This window comes from Doryrhamphus excisus, chromosome 2, assembly GCF_030265055.1.
Source record: "Doryrhamphus excisus isolate RoL2022-K1 chromosome 2, RoL_Dexc_1.0, whole genome shotgun sequence".
Lineage (NCBI taxonomy): Eukaryota > Metazoa > Chordata > Actinopteri > Syngnathiformes > Syngnathidae > Doryrhamphus > Doryrhamphus excisus.
Window position 1 is genome coordinate 8,734,401 of NC_080467.1, and position 15,474 is coordinate 8,749,874.

General features: G+C 42.4%; 1 protein-coding gene across 9 annotated transcripts; it reads right to left on the reverse strand.

Annotated features, from left to right (window-relative positions):
- Nucleotides 1-29: 29 nt before the first annotated feature.
- Nucleotides 30-14,919, reverse strand: znf532 (zinc finger protein 532). Of its 9 annotated transcripts, none has more exons than XM_058061512.1 (10): nt 14,387-14,919; nt 10,292-10,685; nt 6,059-8,348; nt 5,585-5,766; nt 5,302-5,478; nt 4,790-4,952; nt 4,349-4,690; nt 4,146-4,258; nt 2,640-2,769; nt 30-2,561 (listed from the first exon to the last, which is right to left on the reverse strand). In XM_058061512.1, exons 3-10 carry the CDS (start codon nt 8,315-8,317, stop codon nt 2,064-2,066), a joined length of 3,864 nt encoding a protein of 1,287 aa, XP_057917495.1. In that variant the 5' UTR covers nt 8,318-8,348; nt 10,292-10,685; nt 14,387-14,919; the 3' UTR covers nt 30-2,063. The 9 variants fall into 9 exon arrangements, with proteins under 9 accessions (XP_057917495.1, XP_057917486.1, XP_057917469.1 ...); XM_058061503.1 differs by having other exon boundaries at nt 10,292-10,682; nt 14,372-14,919; XM_058061486.1 differs by having other exon boundaries at nt 14,372-14,919.
- Nucleotides 14,920-15,474: the final 555 nt, after the last annotated feature.

The window sequence follows — 15,474 nt, forward strand, 5'->3', positions numbered from 1 at the left end:
TTGCTAGCAATAAACATTTCTCCACTCTCTACAGGCTAATGATACTTTCACATTTTATTGATGTCAAGATCAGCACTCATTCAGCAGCAGTAAAGACAACATTCTACTCAGCAATACACCGACTGCTTTTCGCATGCGGTTTTACAGCAAGAGACAAAGTCTTGTTGTCTAAGTAGCTTCTAGCAACCCTACAGTTTTTAGGTACTGTATATATATATATATATATGCCTGTTATTGTGAATGGAAATTTCAAGTCTTCCCAACGCTCCTTAACTGTGACTGGTTTTCTTATAAGTAGTTAAGAGTAACAGCTCAGTTTACATTCTCCAGCGTACGAATGAACAGAATAATGATGACTGTTTGGGGCCAAGTCCACACGTACGCAGGTATTTATAATGTTTTTTACTAACAGCGTGTGTACAGTATGTACCAAAAGTTCAAGAATCATAGAAAATGCAGTAACCTAGGTCAGAACTGGGAAAACCACGGCCCATGGGCAAAATCAGGCCCCCTAGGCATTTTAATCCGGCCTGCCGGATATTTCTGCATTTTTTTTATAAACCTTTAAAATCGAAGCTGGAGTTATGTCTTGAAGTATTGAAAATATTCCTAAGAGAGCTTCCGCAGTTCAGCAGAAAAGTAATATCTTATCTGACATGTGTTTTTTAGCTCTTACTTTCAGGTTTTAACGTGTTATGAAAACATGTTGAGGAAGTCATCCGTTATATTCTATTATTCCACGATTCAATTCACTAATGAAAAGCAACCTTCAGATGTTTAAAGGTGTTATACCCACTGTGGTCCACGAAGCAAAATATTAGCTCACCGCAGCAGGATATGTTTAAAAAATACCAGTTTTAGTGTGGACATGGGCCCCTAGGTCATGGCTCTAGCTCATCTTTCAATAACCATACAATATATGTATACATTATGCAGCTCCACATAACAAATGTAAAATAAATAAAAAAATCTCTTCTATAAAAAAAGTTCCAAGTCTTTAGAAACATGTAGTACAAAAACTATTTTTCTTCAATTAAAAACACAAAGTGGGAAAATAAGTGTTTGATCCCCTGCTTTTATGGGCCGTTTACTGTAATCGGAACACCTCACTGCCAACGAGCGTTCTGACCCCCACATTTATTATGTGGAAATAAGTCATGTTCCTTTCGGGAAGTACCGTATTTTCCGGACTATAAGTCGTACTTTTTTCATAGGTTGGCTGTTCCTGTGACTTATACTCCAGAGTGACTTATGAATGAAAATATATATAATTTCACAGACAGCCACAAGAGGGCACTCTGGACTTTCACACCAATATTTCCTACTGCTTAACAATTCAATATTTAAAACAGTAGACGTTAGCTTACAAAGACAACTGAGAATGACAGAACACAAATGCCCCCGTCATCTTGCCTTCCGAGATGATGTAATGTCTGTTTACCCACAAAAAATGCGACTTATACTCCAGTGCGACTTATGTATGTTTTTTTCTACCTAATGATGCATTTTTGGCCTTGTGCGACTTATACTCAGGAGCGACGTATAGTCCAGAAAATAAGGTACTCCCATGCTCAATTCGTCAGGGGGATAAAAGACACCTGCCACAAATTCAAACCTTTTCACCACCATGGGCAAGACCAAAGAGCTGTCGGAGGAACTCAGGCACAAATTGTACACCTGTACATGACCGAGATGGGCTACAAGACGAAAGAAGCTATTGGCACAATCATTTGGAAATGGAGGAAACTGACCATGTTCTTTTCACCAAGCAAACCATTAGCAACACTTTTGGCTACAATGGATGAAGATCTTGTTACAGACGTGTTACAACAGGCCCGTCTTGACACTGGGATGACTCAGTCAAGGTTTGGGAGAATTATGTAATGTCATCTCTTTGCGACAGTAAACCGACCATAAAGATTGTGGAGTTTTCATGTCCTTGTCAGTTACGATCAGCAGGGGATGAAATTGTTATTTTCATGGTACATTATACATAATGTAATAATTATGTACAGTAGGACCCTCGCCAATAGATACTGTACAAATATATTAACAGTTTTGATTCATTTCTCAGCCGAACTGAGCCTCTTGGCCTTGATGAACGCCATGCCATGCGTCCTCATGTGGATGTTCAGGTTGCCCTCGGTCTCAAACACTTTCCCGCACACTTTACATTTGGTGTTTAGTGTCCCGTCATCCGCAGCTGTAACGTCCACATGGTTCTCCCTCTGGTTCTCGTCATCGTCCTTAGCCCTGTACCGGGCGAGGCCTTGCGGCTCCTTCAGACGATGGACAATGAAGAGGTGGCGGGCCTTTGAGCGGGGGGAGGTGTAGCACAGTCCGCACTCCTGGCACTGGTAGGACGAGCGATCCGACTTGTGCTGGGGGATGTGCTTGTGGAATGCGGCAACGTCTTCGGTGGTAAAGCCGCACACGGCGCATCTGTGAACTTTGGGGATGTTTACTTTGAGCCTCTTCAAAGGTTGCGAGTCGAAACTACGGGGGGTTAACCCTGGAGACACCTCCTCTTCCGCATCATGTTTTCTCTTGGGGCTCACAATCTGTGTGGGACAGTAGAACGATATCTTAGGGGTGACTAAAAGGAATTGTACAGTAAAAATAACGTTTTATGTCTGTACCGATTTCTTCTCCGGCATATTATCCGTGGCATCTGAGCTGGCAGTCTTTCCTGAAGCTCCGTGCAGCAACTGAATGTGCTGATCCAGCAGCACTCTCTTGGTGAAGGGCTGACTGAGAGCTGGGCAGTGTCTGTTCAAGTGCAATAAAATCACAATTAAAGCCCTCGATGACCTACTTTGATGTTTTTCCATTCAGTTATACAACTGAATTAGTCTTGAATCGACCTGGAAAGCTCCTTCTGCTTTTATTTACCTTTTCAGCAACAAATCAAATCTTTGTGGTTATTCCTCTTTGCTCTTGCAGAGGCCAAGAACTATTCAGATTTAGGATCAAGGACTGAAATTTGTTTTTTAAACCAGCGTGTTTTTGTAGTCATATGCAATGCTAAGTACATTAGTCAGGTATTGAAAGCATCATCAGCGATTAATTCTCGAATTTCCCTTGGTTCTAGCAGGCAATTGACTCCCTGAACTTGAACGGTTTGGTGATTAAACATCTTTGAAAAAAATCACAAGTACTTAAACTTGCTGATATAGTTAATCTTCAAACAGCTAAAATAATGCATAAGGCTAAAAATAACCAATTACCGAAAAATGTCATCCAATACTTCTCTACAAGAGAGGAGAAATATGATCTCAGGGAAGAACTACATTTGAAACACTTATATGCTAGGACTACGTTAAAAAGCCATAGCATTTCAGTATGTGGAATCAAACTATGGAATGGATTGAGTAAGGACCTCAAACAATGCACAACGATGAGCCAATTCAAGAAACAATACAAGCAGTTGATGTTTGCTAAATACAAGGATGAAGAGTCTTGAACCAGTCATGATATATATATCTATATATATATATATATCACTATATTGACGGTTACTATGGTACCCATTATGTCATTGTATGGTCATATCACTTCGTACTTGTACGGTACGTGACAAAAAAATATATATATATATAATTGTTTTTAAAATAAATGAAATTCAAAATAAATACATAAATATATACTTAATTATAATAATAATAATAATATTAGATATAATTATATTAGACAGGCAGGAAGTGAACAAATGTAACAGTTATTGATTGTAAAAGTACCAGATGGAGGGGTAGGATTTAATAAGCTTTGCTTCTTCCTACTCCTTTTGGACATGTGGAACTGTGACCTGATTATGTGATGCATTCAATTGTAATCTGATGCATGTTCAAATGAAATTAAACCATTACCATTACCATTGAATTTGACTTAAAGCCTTGAAGTGTCTGTCCTGGTACTAAATTAGTTGACCCTGTTCAGGACTAGATTCATTGATAGAACAGAAACTGAAGAACAACAAGTACGTTCACTTTTCAATGACGGCAGAAAACATCGATAGGTTTGTCCCTAGTCAGGTTTGAAAACATATATCGCCAACAGGGATTGGAATGTTGCCACATTTAGCGACAAAGTCGCGAACTTGGCAACACTGCATTGTTTTCTTGTTCTCCTTTTAAGCCTCTACTCACGGGCAGGTGTAGACTTTCCGCACACCCTTGTGTTTGAGGCGGTTGTGTCGGCAAAGACTGTGGGTAGAACTGAAGGAGTTGTCGCACTGTCGGCACGGGTGTTTCTTCAATATCTAAAGTATGAGAGGAAGAAAATGGATAAGGTAGCATACAATCTTCTCGGTGTGCATTCTCGCTCAAACCTGAAAAGGATTGACATTTACCTTGCCATGGTCTCTTCTCATGTGGTTCAAAAAGACCTCTCTGCCGCTGAAGACGCCGCTGCACTCTGAACATGTATACTCTGAACCATTAAGATTATTATTACCATTATTAACCGCCCCCAAGCTGTTTTTGTTGGGTTTTTTGGGTGATGAAGGAGCAGCCATCTTGACGCCTTTGTTTTGTCCATTGTTGTTTCCTCCATCTTTGTTGTTGTTGTTGTTGTTGTTATTACTGGGGCCATTACTGGTGGTGCTGTTTAAATTTGTAGGTTTGGCACTGAGAGGGAGGCTGATCCCCAAGTTTGGTGGACCCTCAATGGTCTTCAAAGTTCCATGAATGGCCTGAGAAAGGAATTCAAACCACATATTAATATTTTCATATAAAAGAAGTGTGATTGATGGGTGACAGGATGTGCTCGGTGTTGAATTGGCTGTTTCTACCTTAATATGGTCCAGCATGAGTTGTTTCTGTGCATAGTGCATGGAGCAGTCAGGGCATTTGAACACGGGAACTTTATGATTGACAACATGCTGGTCAAAGTGTGTGTAGAGCAGAGACTGCAGCGTGAAGACGGTATCACACATGGAGCACTTGTATATCAGCCTGTCGGACAGAATGAAGAAAAGAAAAGTAAAGGGATGAATAAAATAAAATCACTCAAATCAATTTGTCATAGCTGCTCAGGATTGTCTATTAATTTAAAGTTTTCCATGTGGAAACGCATGCAACCATGTTAAGACACCATGTCTAAAATGCACAAATCCTTCCACTAATGAACAACAAGGATGATTTTCCTGAGAAAAATGAATTGGTTAAGGGTATTAAGTTGCACCAGAGCATGTGGATTGGTGGCAATGTGTATTTCTTCAAGGCAAAATTATATAGCAATTTGTAATTAAATTAATTTTTCATAGATCTTGGTTTTGTGCACAAGGCTTGAATCTGGACTTACTTAGGCTCTCCTGCTTTCAGTCCTGGATGCTGCGTGTACGCATGGGAGTGTGTTGCTGGTGCAGACTTGAAGGCCATTGGACAAAGCGGACATTTATAGAAGACCTCACAGTGTGTAGTCTGGATGTGGGACTTCAAAGTGGCAACATCAGAGAAGATGACGCTGCAGTGGATACATCTAGCGGTTTGGAGATAGGACACAAGGGGGGGGGCGAATGTCAGCTTGTGAAAGCTAGCACCACAAGATTAGAGTGACATTGAAACAGCTTGCTATTGTGACTGACCGGTAGCCGACTCTACGGGTGTAGTGCAGGCAGTTCTTGGTGACGTGGGATTGGAAGTGGACAGAACGACAGCTTGCGCCGCACTCTGGGCAGATGTAAGGAGACCTGTGCTGATGGATTCCTTGATGCGACAGAAAACTGCACTGGTTTGGAAGAAGCATTTGGCAGATTGTGCAGGTTTTCTAATGGAAGAGAGGACATGAAATATGAATGTTATTGGTGTGTTGACTGTAGGATAACTCATCCTAGGGTTATGCTGCTGTTACAGAGTTTGATCTTAGGATAGTTGCCATGCCTACTCTGGTTTGGGGCCACATGGGAGAAAAACAGTCAGAATCGTAGTGCAATGTCTATAATATACTGCAAGTCCAATCTATGATTTATACAGCACTTCTGCATAAGAGTTTTGCATAAACAAAACATGCAGTGGTCCTATTTACAAGCAGTTATTAAGAAGTATAGTAAATATCATACCTGCCCACTGGTCTCCAGAACTTGTTGATAATGCATAGCTAGTGAGCTGTCATCTTGGAACGTTTCATTACATTCCAAACACTTCAAGCTGTGCCTACAGAGCTTGGATGCATCGTCCTCCAACGGCATGGCTGCCTCAAGAGGGGAGCTGCTTGGAGCTGAAATCACCGCACTTTGCGACGCACCACTCGGAACCTTTCCCGGGATTTCAGCTGGTAATGCCTGTGCATCGGAAGTGGAGTTGCCATCTGTGATGGACGTTGGTCCGTAACAGGCCGATGCCGTTATCATCTGATCTGCAGGGATGGGTTTTAAGATTAAGTGCGAGCACTGCATGACAACTCCTTTGTCCTTGTGGCCCCTGGCATGAGACAGCAGGCTGCACTTGTTGTAAAAGACAAGACTTTTTGAACAGTGATTGCAGGTAACCTCGATCCGCACACTACGACGCCCGTAATGTTGGGTCAGGCTCTTTTCAAGAGCGAATGAGTCACCGCACTCTAGGCACTTGTAGCCACGAGATGGGAGGGAAATACAGGCTGAGGTTGGTGGAGAGAGGTTTGGGATATACACAGGAACGGGATTTATGCTACTCAGGACTTTATTGAAAGCGTCGACTACGGAGCTATGAGAGTTGGCTATGACTTGAACCCTGGAGAGCTTCTTGGAGTGCTGGCCATTGAAAAGTGCTTGCTGTTTAAGTTGTTGCGATTGCTTGGAGGAGGACTTTGCTTGTTGGAGATCGTTAAGAGCGGGGGTTACATTCTGCGGCAGAAGATTAAGATTACTGAGATGGACTGCTTTTGGTACTAGCTTAGCATTGGTCAAACTGGAGGCAGGTACCATGACCGTCTGTTGTTGTATGGCATTTGCCGCTTTAAGGATGGCACTGCCGGCACTTTGCACCGAGGCAGCAGGAATAACGGTTGCTTTGACTGTGGTGTTATTAGCCAGTTTGAGGTTGATGACTTGGGAACCGGCTGTCTTGACGGCTGAGACTGGGAGGAAGGCGGTTGCTACTGGTTTAATTGTCATCTGTTTGGTAATTTCAATTGACGGACCCCCACACGTGGCAACGACCGTAGTTGGCAAAGAAGACCCTGCCGGAGACGAGAAAAACGCACCAGTGGTAGCCACTATTGTTGGGCCATTGGAATTTCCCCCTTTTTTCATTGATTCGAATTCCAAGTCTGGTAAGACCCGCGTGACAGTACGCTTGATCTGTCCAGAAGAGGTCTTGATAGTTTTTATCCTAACTTTTGGGATGACTGGGGTGGTGTCTGTGCTAGAGGCGGGTGAACCTTTGTTGCTACTCTCACTGTTTGAGGGACTCTGGGGTTGTCCTGATAGCAGCCGCTTTGCCAACTCCAAAGCTGATTCCTGTTCACATATCTTTCTTGGAACTCTGAAGTTTTCATTGTCTTGGTTAGATTCCATTTTTGTAACAGTGGAATCCAATGCATTGTAGTTCGTAGGGCTTGTCTTTTTAGCACTAAGAGCGGCAATGGCGGCAATACAAGAAGAAAGTTTTGCAGAGGACTTGGATTTTATTTGCGTTGTGTGCCCATTAGTCTCTTTGCTCTCCGTGTCTCTGTGAAGACCTTCCTTAGGCCCATCTTTAGGAGAACTCGACTGTTGGTTATGACTGAAAACTGAACCCTCCAGAGGGACATTTTGGTTGTTGTTCTGATCTGGTTTTAAGCCTTTTGCTTTGAACTTAGAAACCATCTCCACGGACGCTGGAGACTTTTTTGTGGTGGACTTGAGAACTGAACGACTGCCCCTTTTGTCAGATATATTATGGATCTCAATCGTATCCTCTTCCTCAATTTCCTCTGCGCTGGAGATAGGGCTGAATTGATGACCGACTGTTTGTCCATCCTCCCTGGAAGTTTTCCATACATTTTTGGCATAATGAACATCCGCCGGCATGGAAGGTAAGAGTCCATTTTGAAGTTGATTGACACTTCTTCGAGAATGGGATTGGGATTGGAGCAGCACGTCCTTTTCCGAAAGATTTCCAATAGGATGATTTGTATCCATGTTTCGAACATTCTTGACGATGACACTGACGCCGACATCCTGTCCAGTCGTGGTATGGTGGGTCTCATCTTCAGCTGTGGTTGCGCCACACTTTGCTTGCTTGGCGTTGTCATCTTCTTGGTGGCCAGATTCGATTGCAGCTTTCGGATCCACCATGTCAGGGATGTCGAAGGCTGCCAGGAGGTCATCAAAGTCTGGTGTCTTCATATCGCCCATGTTCCTTTCCCTGCCTCGATGAGGATGTCACCTTGAAGTGGCATAAAAAATCATTATCGGGTACATTGAAGGTTCTTTGTTACTTCACTATAAGTAAGCTACGTCTTATGATATGCAGTGATATTGAAAAAAAATGTCAATGTTCATTTTCAGGATGAAAAAGAAGTTCCCTTGCTGATGTCTGGCTTAAACTTTGGATGAAGATGAACGCTAACTCATTACCATGGATTTTATTATGAAAATGCTGCAATGTTGGCATTCAGTACACAATTATAGAAGTGCAGTCATAGTATCCTCCGTGTATTTATACTGGATTTGTGCTTTTCATTGGACAGCAACAAAATGTATTATGCTTTATGCTTGTGCATTTCAATTGTCATCGCATACATTTTGGTGTCTTTTATGCACAACAATATGACAGGAATGAAATGCACCATTTATGTATCATGGTTGTTGGGGACAAAGGGAGCGCTTTGGGGCTAGCCTGGTTGGAGCTATGATCACTTCTGCTTTGGTAAACATGCATGCACATATTTATTTGGTTTCGGCTTTATTTGAGTTAAACGGCACTTCTTAATCCAATGATGGGGGATATCTGTGTTCATGGAAGGGAGGAGATTGTGAGGATGGCGACGCTATGGAGGGAAAAGGGCAGATGACTAATGAAAGGAGGTGAAAATGGCTGCTGCTGCTGCTGCAGCAGAGGAAAAAAAGGCCTTGAAAAAGCAGTTAGCCAGATCTGTCTGATACTGAAAATGAATGCCAAATACTCACAAATATGACAAATAGTCCATGCGGATCCCATTCCCAGCACACCTTTCACAAGCATGCATCACTGAACTCAAGAGCTACACATTTACAACACTACCATGTCAGTAAAATGAAGATTAGTCGAAGAAGCATGCAAGAGAATCGTCCCTCCTCACCCTCTCTCCTTGTCTCGTCCCTCTCCAGCCACTAGCCGAACTTCCTCCTGTCCTTTTTCCCATCCTACAACAAACATGTTCACAACACTACTAATCCCTTAAAAAGCAATGCCACCCCACCCTGACTGGAGAGAAAAAAAAATCAGCTTCTTCACAAAAGGCCCAGAATTGAGGGTCAGGTTACATCCAACGTTGTGCTAAGTGCTGGTGGTCCTCTTTTGTCATTCTCTATAGCACTAGCAGCATGCTGACATATAAATAAGACACATGGATCATGCTCCTGTGTGTGTGTGTGTGTGTGTGTGTGTGTGGGCTGCAGATTCACAGACTTCCAGGCAGCCACCCCCACCCCAATTTGTCCCTTCTCAAATCTCCCTGCTCCCTTTGCTGCGAGTCATTGCAGCATAGCTTGCCGTTGACGATGCCCATGTCGCCGTCGCCGATGGCCAAGATCCGAGGTGCCGCCGGCATGGAGTTAGCGTGGAATACCGCTTATCCCTCAGTGGAGCACAGAGACAGCATTGTTCCCATCAGCCCCTCCATCTGCCTCAAACTGGTTTCAGCTAGTTTTGCTCCGCCGACATAAAACCCCATGCTGCACTGCGGCCTCAGAAGCACCACAGACTGAACTCCCAGGAAACATTTGTTTCAAAAGTCATTAAAAGGAAGCATATGAGGGTGATTTCTTGATTCCTTAAAAATGAGGTTAGTATGCAAGTATGCAAGAGATCAAGGTTGATGATAGCAAGTCTGGATTTTGAACTAAAGACGTCGAAGATATCTGATTGAATATGACATTCAATCAGATAACTTTGTAATCGGAAGGCCGCCACGCTGGTAATGTATTCCGGACACCAAATGCCAATGTTGCTTCCAATCAACATTCCTAAAACGTTTCTCTCATTCCCCAATCAAAATGTTGAATCTGTGCATCGTCCACCCATAGATTGCCCCCAAACATCCCCATCCTTGTGCCCCCACAGATCCATGCACACACGAAAAAACATGCACATCCATGCATAGAAATATATAAGGATAATTTGCATACCCAGTCAGATCTTTCCCATGATTGAGAGACATTCAAGATTTAAAAAAAAAAGATGTCCTCCTGTCGAGGCCTCAGCACCTGCCTTCTTACTGTGCCCCGGCTACTCCAGCCTCCATCTTCCTCCTCCTTCCCCGCCCCCGCCTCCCACTCTCCTTCACTGATTCACTCCCAGTCCAGGCCTCCTTTCCGCCTTTGGCCCCCGCTGCCGCCACCGCCACCTTCACAGACATTCATGAAGGGACGCATGGAAAGGGGGCAAAAAGAAGAGGGGGGGCTGTGTTCAGCAGGCGAATCAGGCCTTTTGTCTCTGTCGGTGGAGGGGGTGTTGGTGGTGGTGGTGGTGGTGGTGGTGGTGGTGAAGGGACTCTCCACTCTGGCTCTGGAGCAGCAGCTGCTGCAAAGGATGAGGAGAGAGAGGGAGACAGATGGAGGTGGGGGAGACGGAGTGGAAGAAATCGACGACTAAAAAGGGTGTCAATACGTGCAATATTTTCATATCATCGCTATCTAGCATTGTGTCCTGTTATGATGAATTGGGGCTAGTGCTTATCTGGAGGACGTGAGGTTTGAGGAACCTGAATACATTAGTGCTATTATATGCAAGGATTCCAGGTCTCGGTCTACAACATAGAAGAAATACGTGAAATACATTCAGGACGTGAAAGCAAACAGTGATATTTCAGCAGGAGAAGCTACAAGCCATAATCTGGAAGATGCTAACCTACCTGGCAGCGTGTAGGGGTCAGCTACCACCTCTTGACACATCCGCATTCTTTGACTGTGTGATGGCCATGATGGATTTGTTCATTAGTCTACACAAACCTCGGAAAGGCAGGAATAATGTGCAGTTTAAAATGTATTAAAAAGGCCCAAGTGGTGCTTCCTTTCAATGCGCAGGGAGGAGAGCCCAGCGAGCTCCCCTCCCCCACTGACAGTTATCTGACGTCATGTTTCCCTCAATGCAAGCAGACAGAAAAGATGAGGCTACTGTGCTTTATTCCATGAATTTTCCACAGATAGAACTATGGACCGTCCGTATATCTGCACCAAAGAGCCATCTATTCGCAGGTGTTGCCTTCAAAGACCCCCGGCGAATGGCGTCCCTCATTTATCGTAGTTAATTGGTTAAGTGAAATTCATCGAAATTAGGATTTGGTATTAATAAATGGAATATTTTCCATAGTTAGAGCATAGAAGACCTGGTTGTGACTTTCTAAATGTGTTTTTTATCATTATTAGAGTCCTGTAGACATGCACTAACACCCCTATAGTCAGATTTACCCTCAGGTCGATTTTGAGACGTTTTTTTTTTAAAGTCCGCAGCGGTCGCAAAATTGCATTTGTTCCAAAGGCTAAAACGTCTCTGAAAAACAGGCGTCTTGAACCAGACCGTAACAGTGCAATTTCGCAACAAAAAGCAAAATTTTCAGTCTTTTAAATCTAACTTTATTTGAATCGTTCCTACCTCCAGGTGTGCACAAACAGTTATATATATATATATTTTAATTAAAGCTATAAAAAGTTATCAGTATCAATCTTGAGAAGCAGAACAAAATGCCAGTGCATGCCTGATAATATCTTTGATGTAATCAGTCTCATTCATTCTTAATACAAATTGCCTTCAATTTTATTGTTCCTTTTGGTCTTGTAAATATGAAGAGAATCATATGTAGCATCTTTGGTCACATGATCCTCAGCAAAAAAAAAAAAACAACCAGAGTCAAGGCCCATTAAGTTGCTCAATACCGCCATCTTGTGTTATGTTAACGAACACAGATCAAGACTGGAGGGTAAAGAATGATTTATGTTGTTTATCATCATTTGTAGACTGTTTCATGAGGAAAAAAGTTTAGATTTGCCTGATCAAGCGTTTTAGTGAACTTTTGATTAAGTTGGTGAATAATTAGAAGCCTGTTGAAATTTTAACCAGAAGCAAACTGTGAAAAATCTTGAAAACAAAAGCGTCTAAAGTCAATCTTACAGGAAAGTCAACAACTGCAGCTTCTGCGTTTGTGTCCTTCACAAGCAAAAAAAATCACTGTGTAGATTTTTTTCCACAGATCAATCTGATTAACCACAGAGATTAAAGATGCAACGTCATAGATGTGGCATTTGCTGAACATGGCCGGAGTGCAGCATTTGTGGACCTGCAGGACAGTGTGGCTGGTTTTAATCATTCTGACTTTGCATTGCCGGGAGAGTTCTGCTGTTCCTCTTGGAAAGATGGATCAACGTGGCATGCACTGGGCAGTTGGTAAGAGAAACCATTTTTTTGCTCTTGTCATCTAGTTTAAGTTTAACTTAGCCACCTTGCATGCAAGAAGAATTTAATTATCAGTTATCAATTATCAATAGATAGATGGTGAAATGATCAATGCAATTAAATAACAAGTTAGTGGACAAGTTAAGTTAATGGAAACTAACCTTGCAGCAGTGTGGGTTTAATTTGTTGTCCTCATTCACATAATCACCAACCAGACTGATATTCATGCCAGGGTAGTTAAAACGGTTTCCAACCCTGTTTTCCCAGGGCATTTAATGGGAAAGAGGCCGCCAAGACTTGAATCCACCAGCCAGGACTACCTCATATCCTGTGCAGGAACACCTGGACACTCAGGTCTTGAGTGGGAACCCACTTGTAACCCACCAAGTGATCATATATTGTAACAATATGACTTTATTTTAGATGTCAGACCTGCATCTTCTGAACTGAGGACTCCATGTGTTATTGTTAAGGATTTAAACGTTAATTATGCATGCCTGCTTGGTTGGTTAAAACCAATAGAAATATACATTTGTGGCCAAAAAAGTTTTGTTGGTGAAACGACTGCTTTTCTGTTGCATGTCACTCAACACAGTGAGAGGATTAAATGTCAAATATGCTAACATCATTTTGCATGTGTTTTTAATTTCTGTCGGGACACCATTTTAAAATAGCTCTGTTAAATAAAAAATAAATATATAATATTAAAATATAATGAATATTAAAATATAGTATTAAATATATCAATATATTATAATAATAATACATTTTATTTGTATATCGCTTTTGAAAATACTCAAAGACACTTTACAGAAGAATGGAGTTGAATAAAAGCAAGTAAACACCAAAAGTACAACATTCATTCGTTAACACACAGTTAAACGGGCCGGGGCATATGCATTAATATATTCAATATATAATATAATGTGAAAATATATATTATTTAATATATATAATAATAGTGCGCAGACCTCACAGCTAGGAGACCAGGGTTCGGTCCCCGCCCTCGGCCATCTCTGTGTGGAGTTTGCATGTTCTCCCCGTGCATGCGTGGGTTTTCTCCGGGTACTCCGGTTTCCTCCCACATTCCAAAAACATGCTAGGTTAATTGGCCACTCCAAATTGTCCATAGGTATGAATGTGAGTGTGAATGGTTGTTTGTCTATATGTGCCCTGTGATTGGCTGGCCACCAGTCCAGGGTGTACCCCGCCTCTCGCCCGAAGACAGCTGGGATAGGCTCCAGCACCCCCCGCGACCCTTGTGAGGAATAAGCGGTAGAAAATGAATGAATGAATATATAATAATATTAAATATTGTTAAAAAAGCTAGTTGTATGAAGTGTCTAATATTCAATGATAATGAAGATTTTTTGAATACTCTTGCAATTTTGCTTTGGTACAATTTAACTTTCACTTTCACAGATTCTGATGTTTAGTTTAAAAAAACAATACAGTCCAACAGTAACGGGTGTCGTCCACCAGAGGCCGCTCAAAACCACTTTAAAGACCAACAAATGGTAATAATGACTTTTAAAATGTCAAATGTTTCCGAATTGAAGAGTGAGAACACTAAAATGAACAGATGCATGAATCTTAAATTGTATTTATTTTACTTTAGGATTAATTGGACGAGTAATGTATTTTGTCGTTATTTTCCTTGTTTCTGCTTTATCACATTACGGCCACTTAAGTCATTAAGTAATCTTAAATTTGATTTGATTTTCCCCGAGTTTTGTGTTGACTTCCATGTTTGAGCTGACTTCCGGTTGCCATTTTGTTAGCTAGCTAAACTGTGACGAAAACAAAGTTGGACTCACGTGAATTTGGCGTACATTTTCGACTAAAATGCCTCAGTGGGTTCCTCTCTCGGTGTGGAGTTAGCATGTTTTCTCCAGATATTCCGTTTTCACCCCAACATTCCAAAATTGGTGACTCCAAATTGTCCACAGGTGTGAATGTGAATGAGAACGGTTGTTTGTCTATATGTGCCCTGGGATTGGCTGGCGACCAGTCCAGGGTAACCCCACCTTTCACCCAAAGTCAGTTGGGATAGGCTCCAGCAGCGTAAACCGATCATCAGTCCATGTTTTGTGCTAAATGTAATCCTTCTGCCCGAGGCTCCAGAGATCCACAGCTGCTCAGCCCGCCATCTTGGTCGCCTTGCTGCTCGCTTTCCACACAATAGTCAGCGCTAATTGCAACAAGTTGGTTGCACACGTCTCTCCTCTTCTTTTAATGCCAAAGGAAAGTTTCCTGTTGTGTCCTCAGCCCTCATTCGGTCACGGCTGATTGGTGAACAAAGGAGCTACAAGCCACTTTCACCCCATTATTACGCCTCTAATCCCGGGAGCCCATGGGATAACGTTTATGGGAGTTAATGAGGAGGAAACAAGTCATTCTCTGAGAATCCAGAGAGGAAGTCTGAAAGAGCTTAAGCTGCTTTCTGAGTGTAAGAAAGACTGTGTGTGTTTATTTGGAAAAAGATTGCCACCAAACGTTGATTAATGCTAGCCGAAACAACGCTTAAAATAATCACAAACAATTGTTTTCTATTCTTTAGGTTGCTTGTGTTTATTTGAAGTATGGTTTCACGCCACCACTGGGGGGCGTTGTTTGACTGTTTTCTTTATAAACACTATAGAACCTTGTCCCCCCTTGGACTCAAATGGCCTTCTACTTCAGAATCTGAACAAATGGCGTCATGTGAGATGTGACACCGGGTATGCTGGAGCCTATCCCAGCTGTCTTTGGGCGAGAGGCCGCAAAAGGGGAGAACATCCAAATGCCATACAGAGATGCCAAGCGGAGATTCCAACCTAAGTCTTCCCATTCTCCCAGCCAACATGCTAACCACTCACCCACCGTGCGGCTCCTCACAATGGTTGTTTTGCTTTTTGCTTGTTTTCTACGTTGGACAGTG

What these genes read in the sequence shown, in the direction of transcription:
- znf532 (XM_058061512.1), bottom strand. Translation starts at nt 8,317, where the DNA reads ATGGGCGATATGAAGACACCAGACTTTGATGACCTCCTGGCAGCCTTC. An exon ending in TTCTGGAGACCAGTGGGCAG is followed by an intron (nt 5,767 to 6,058) that starts GTATGATATTTA and finishes CTCTTCCATTAG; the next exon opens with AAAACCTGCACAATCTGCCA. An exon ending in CGGAAAGTCTACACCTGCCC is followed by an intron (nt 2,770 to 4,145) that starts GTGAGTAGAGGC and finishes GCACTTGAACAG; the next exon opens with ACACTGCCCAGCTCTCAGTC.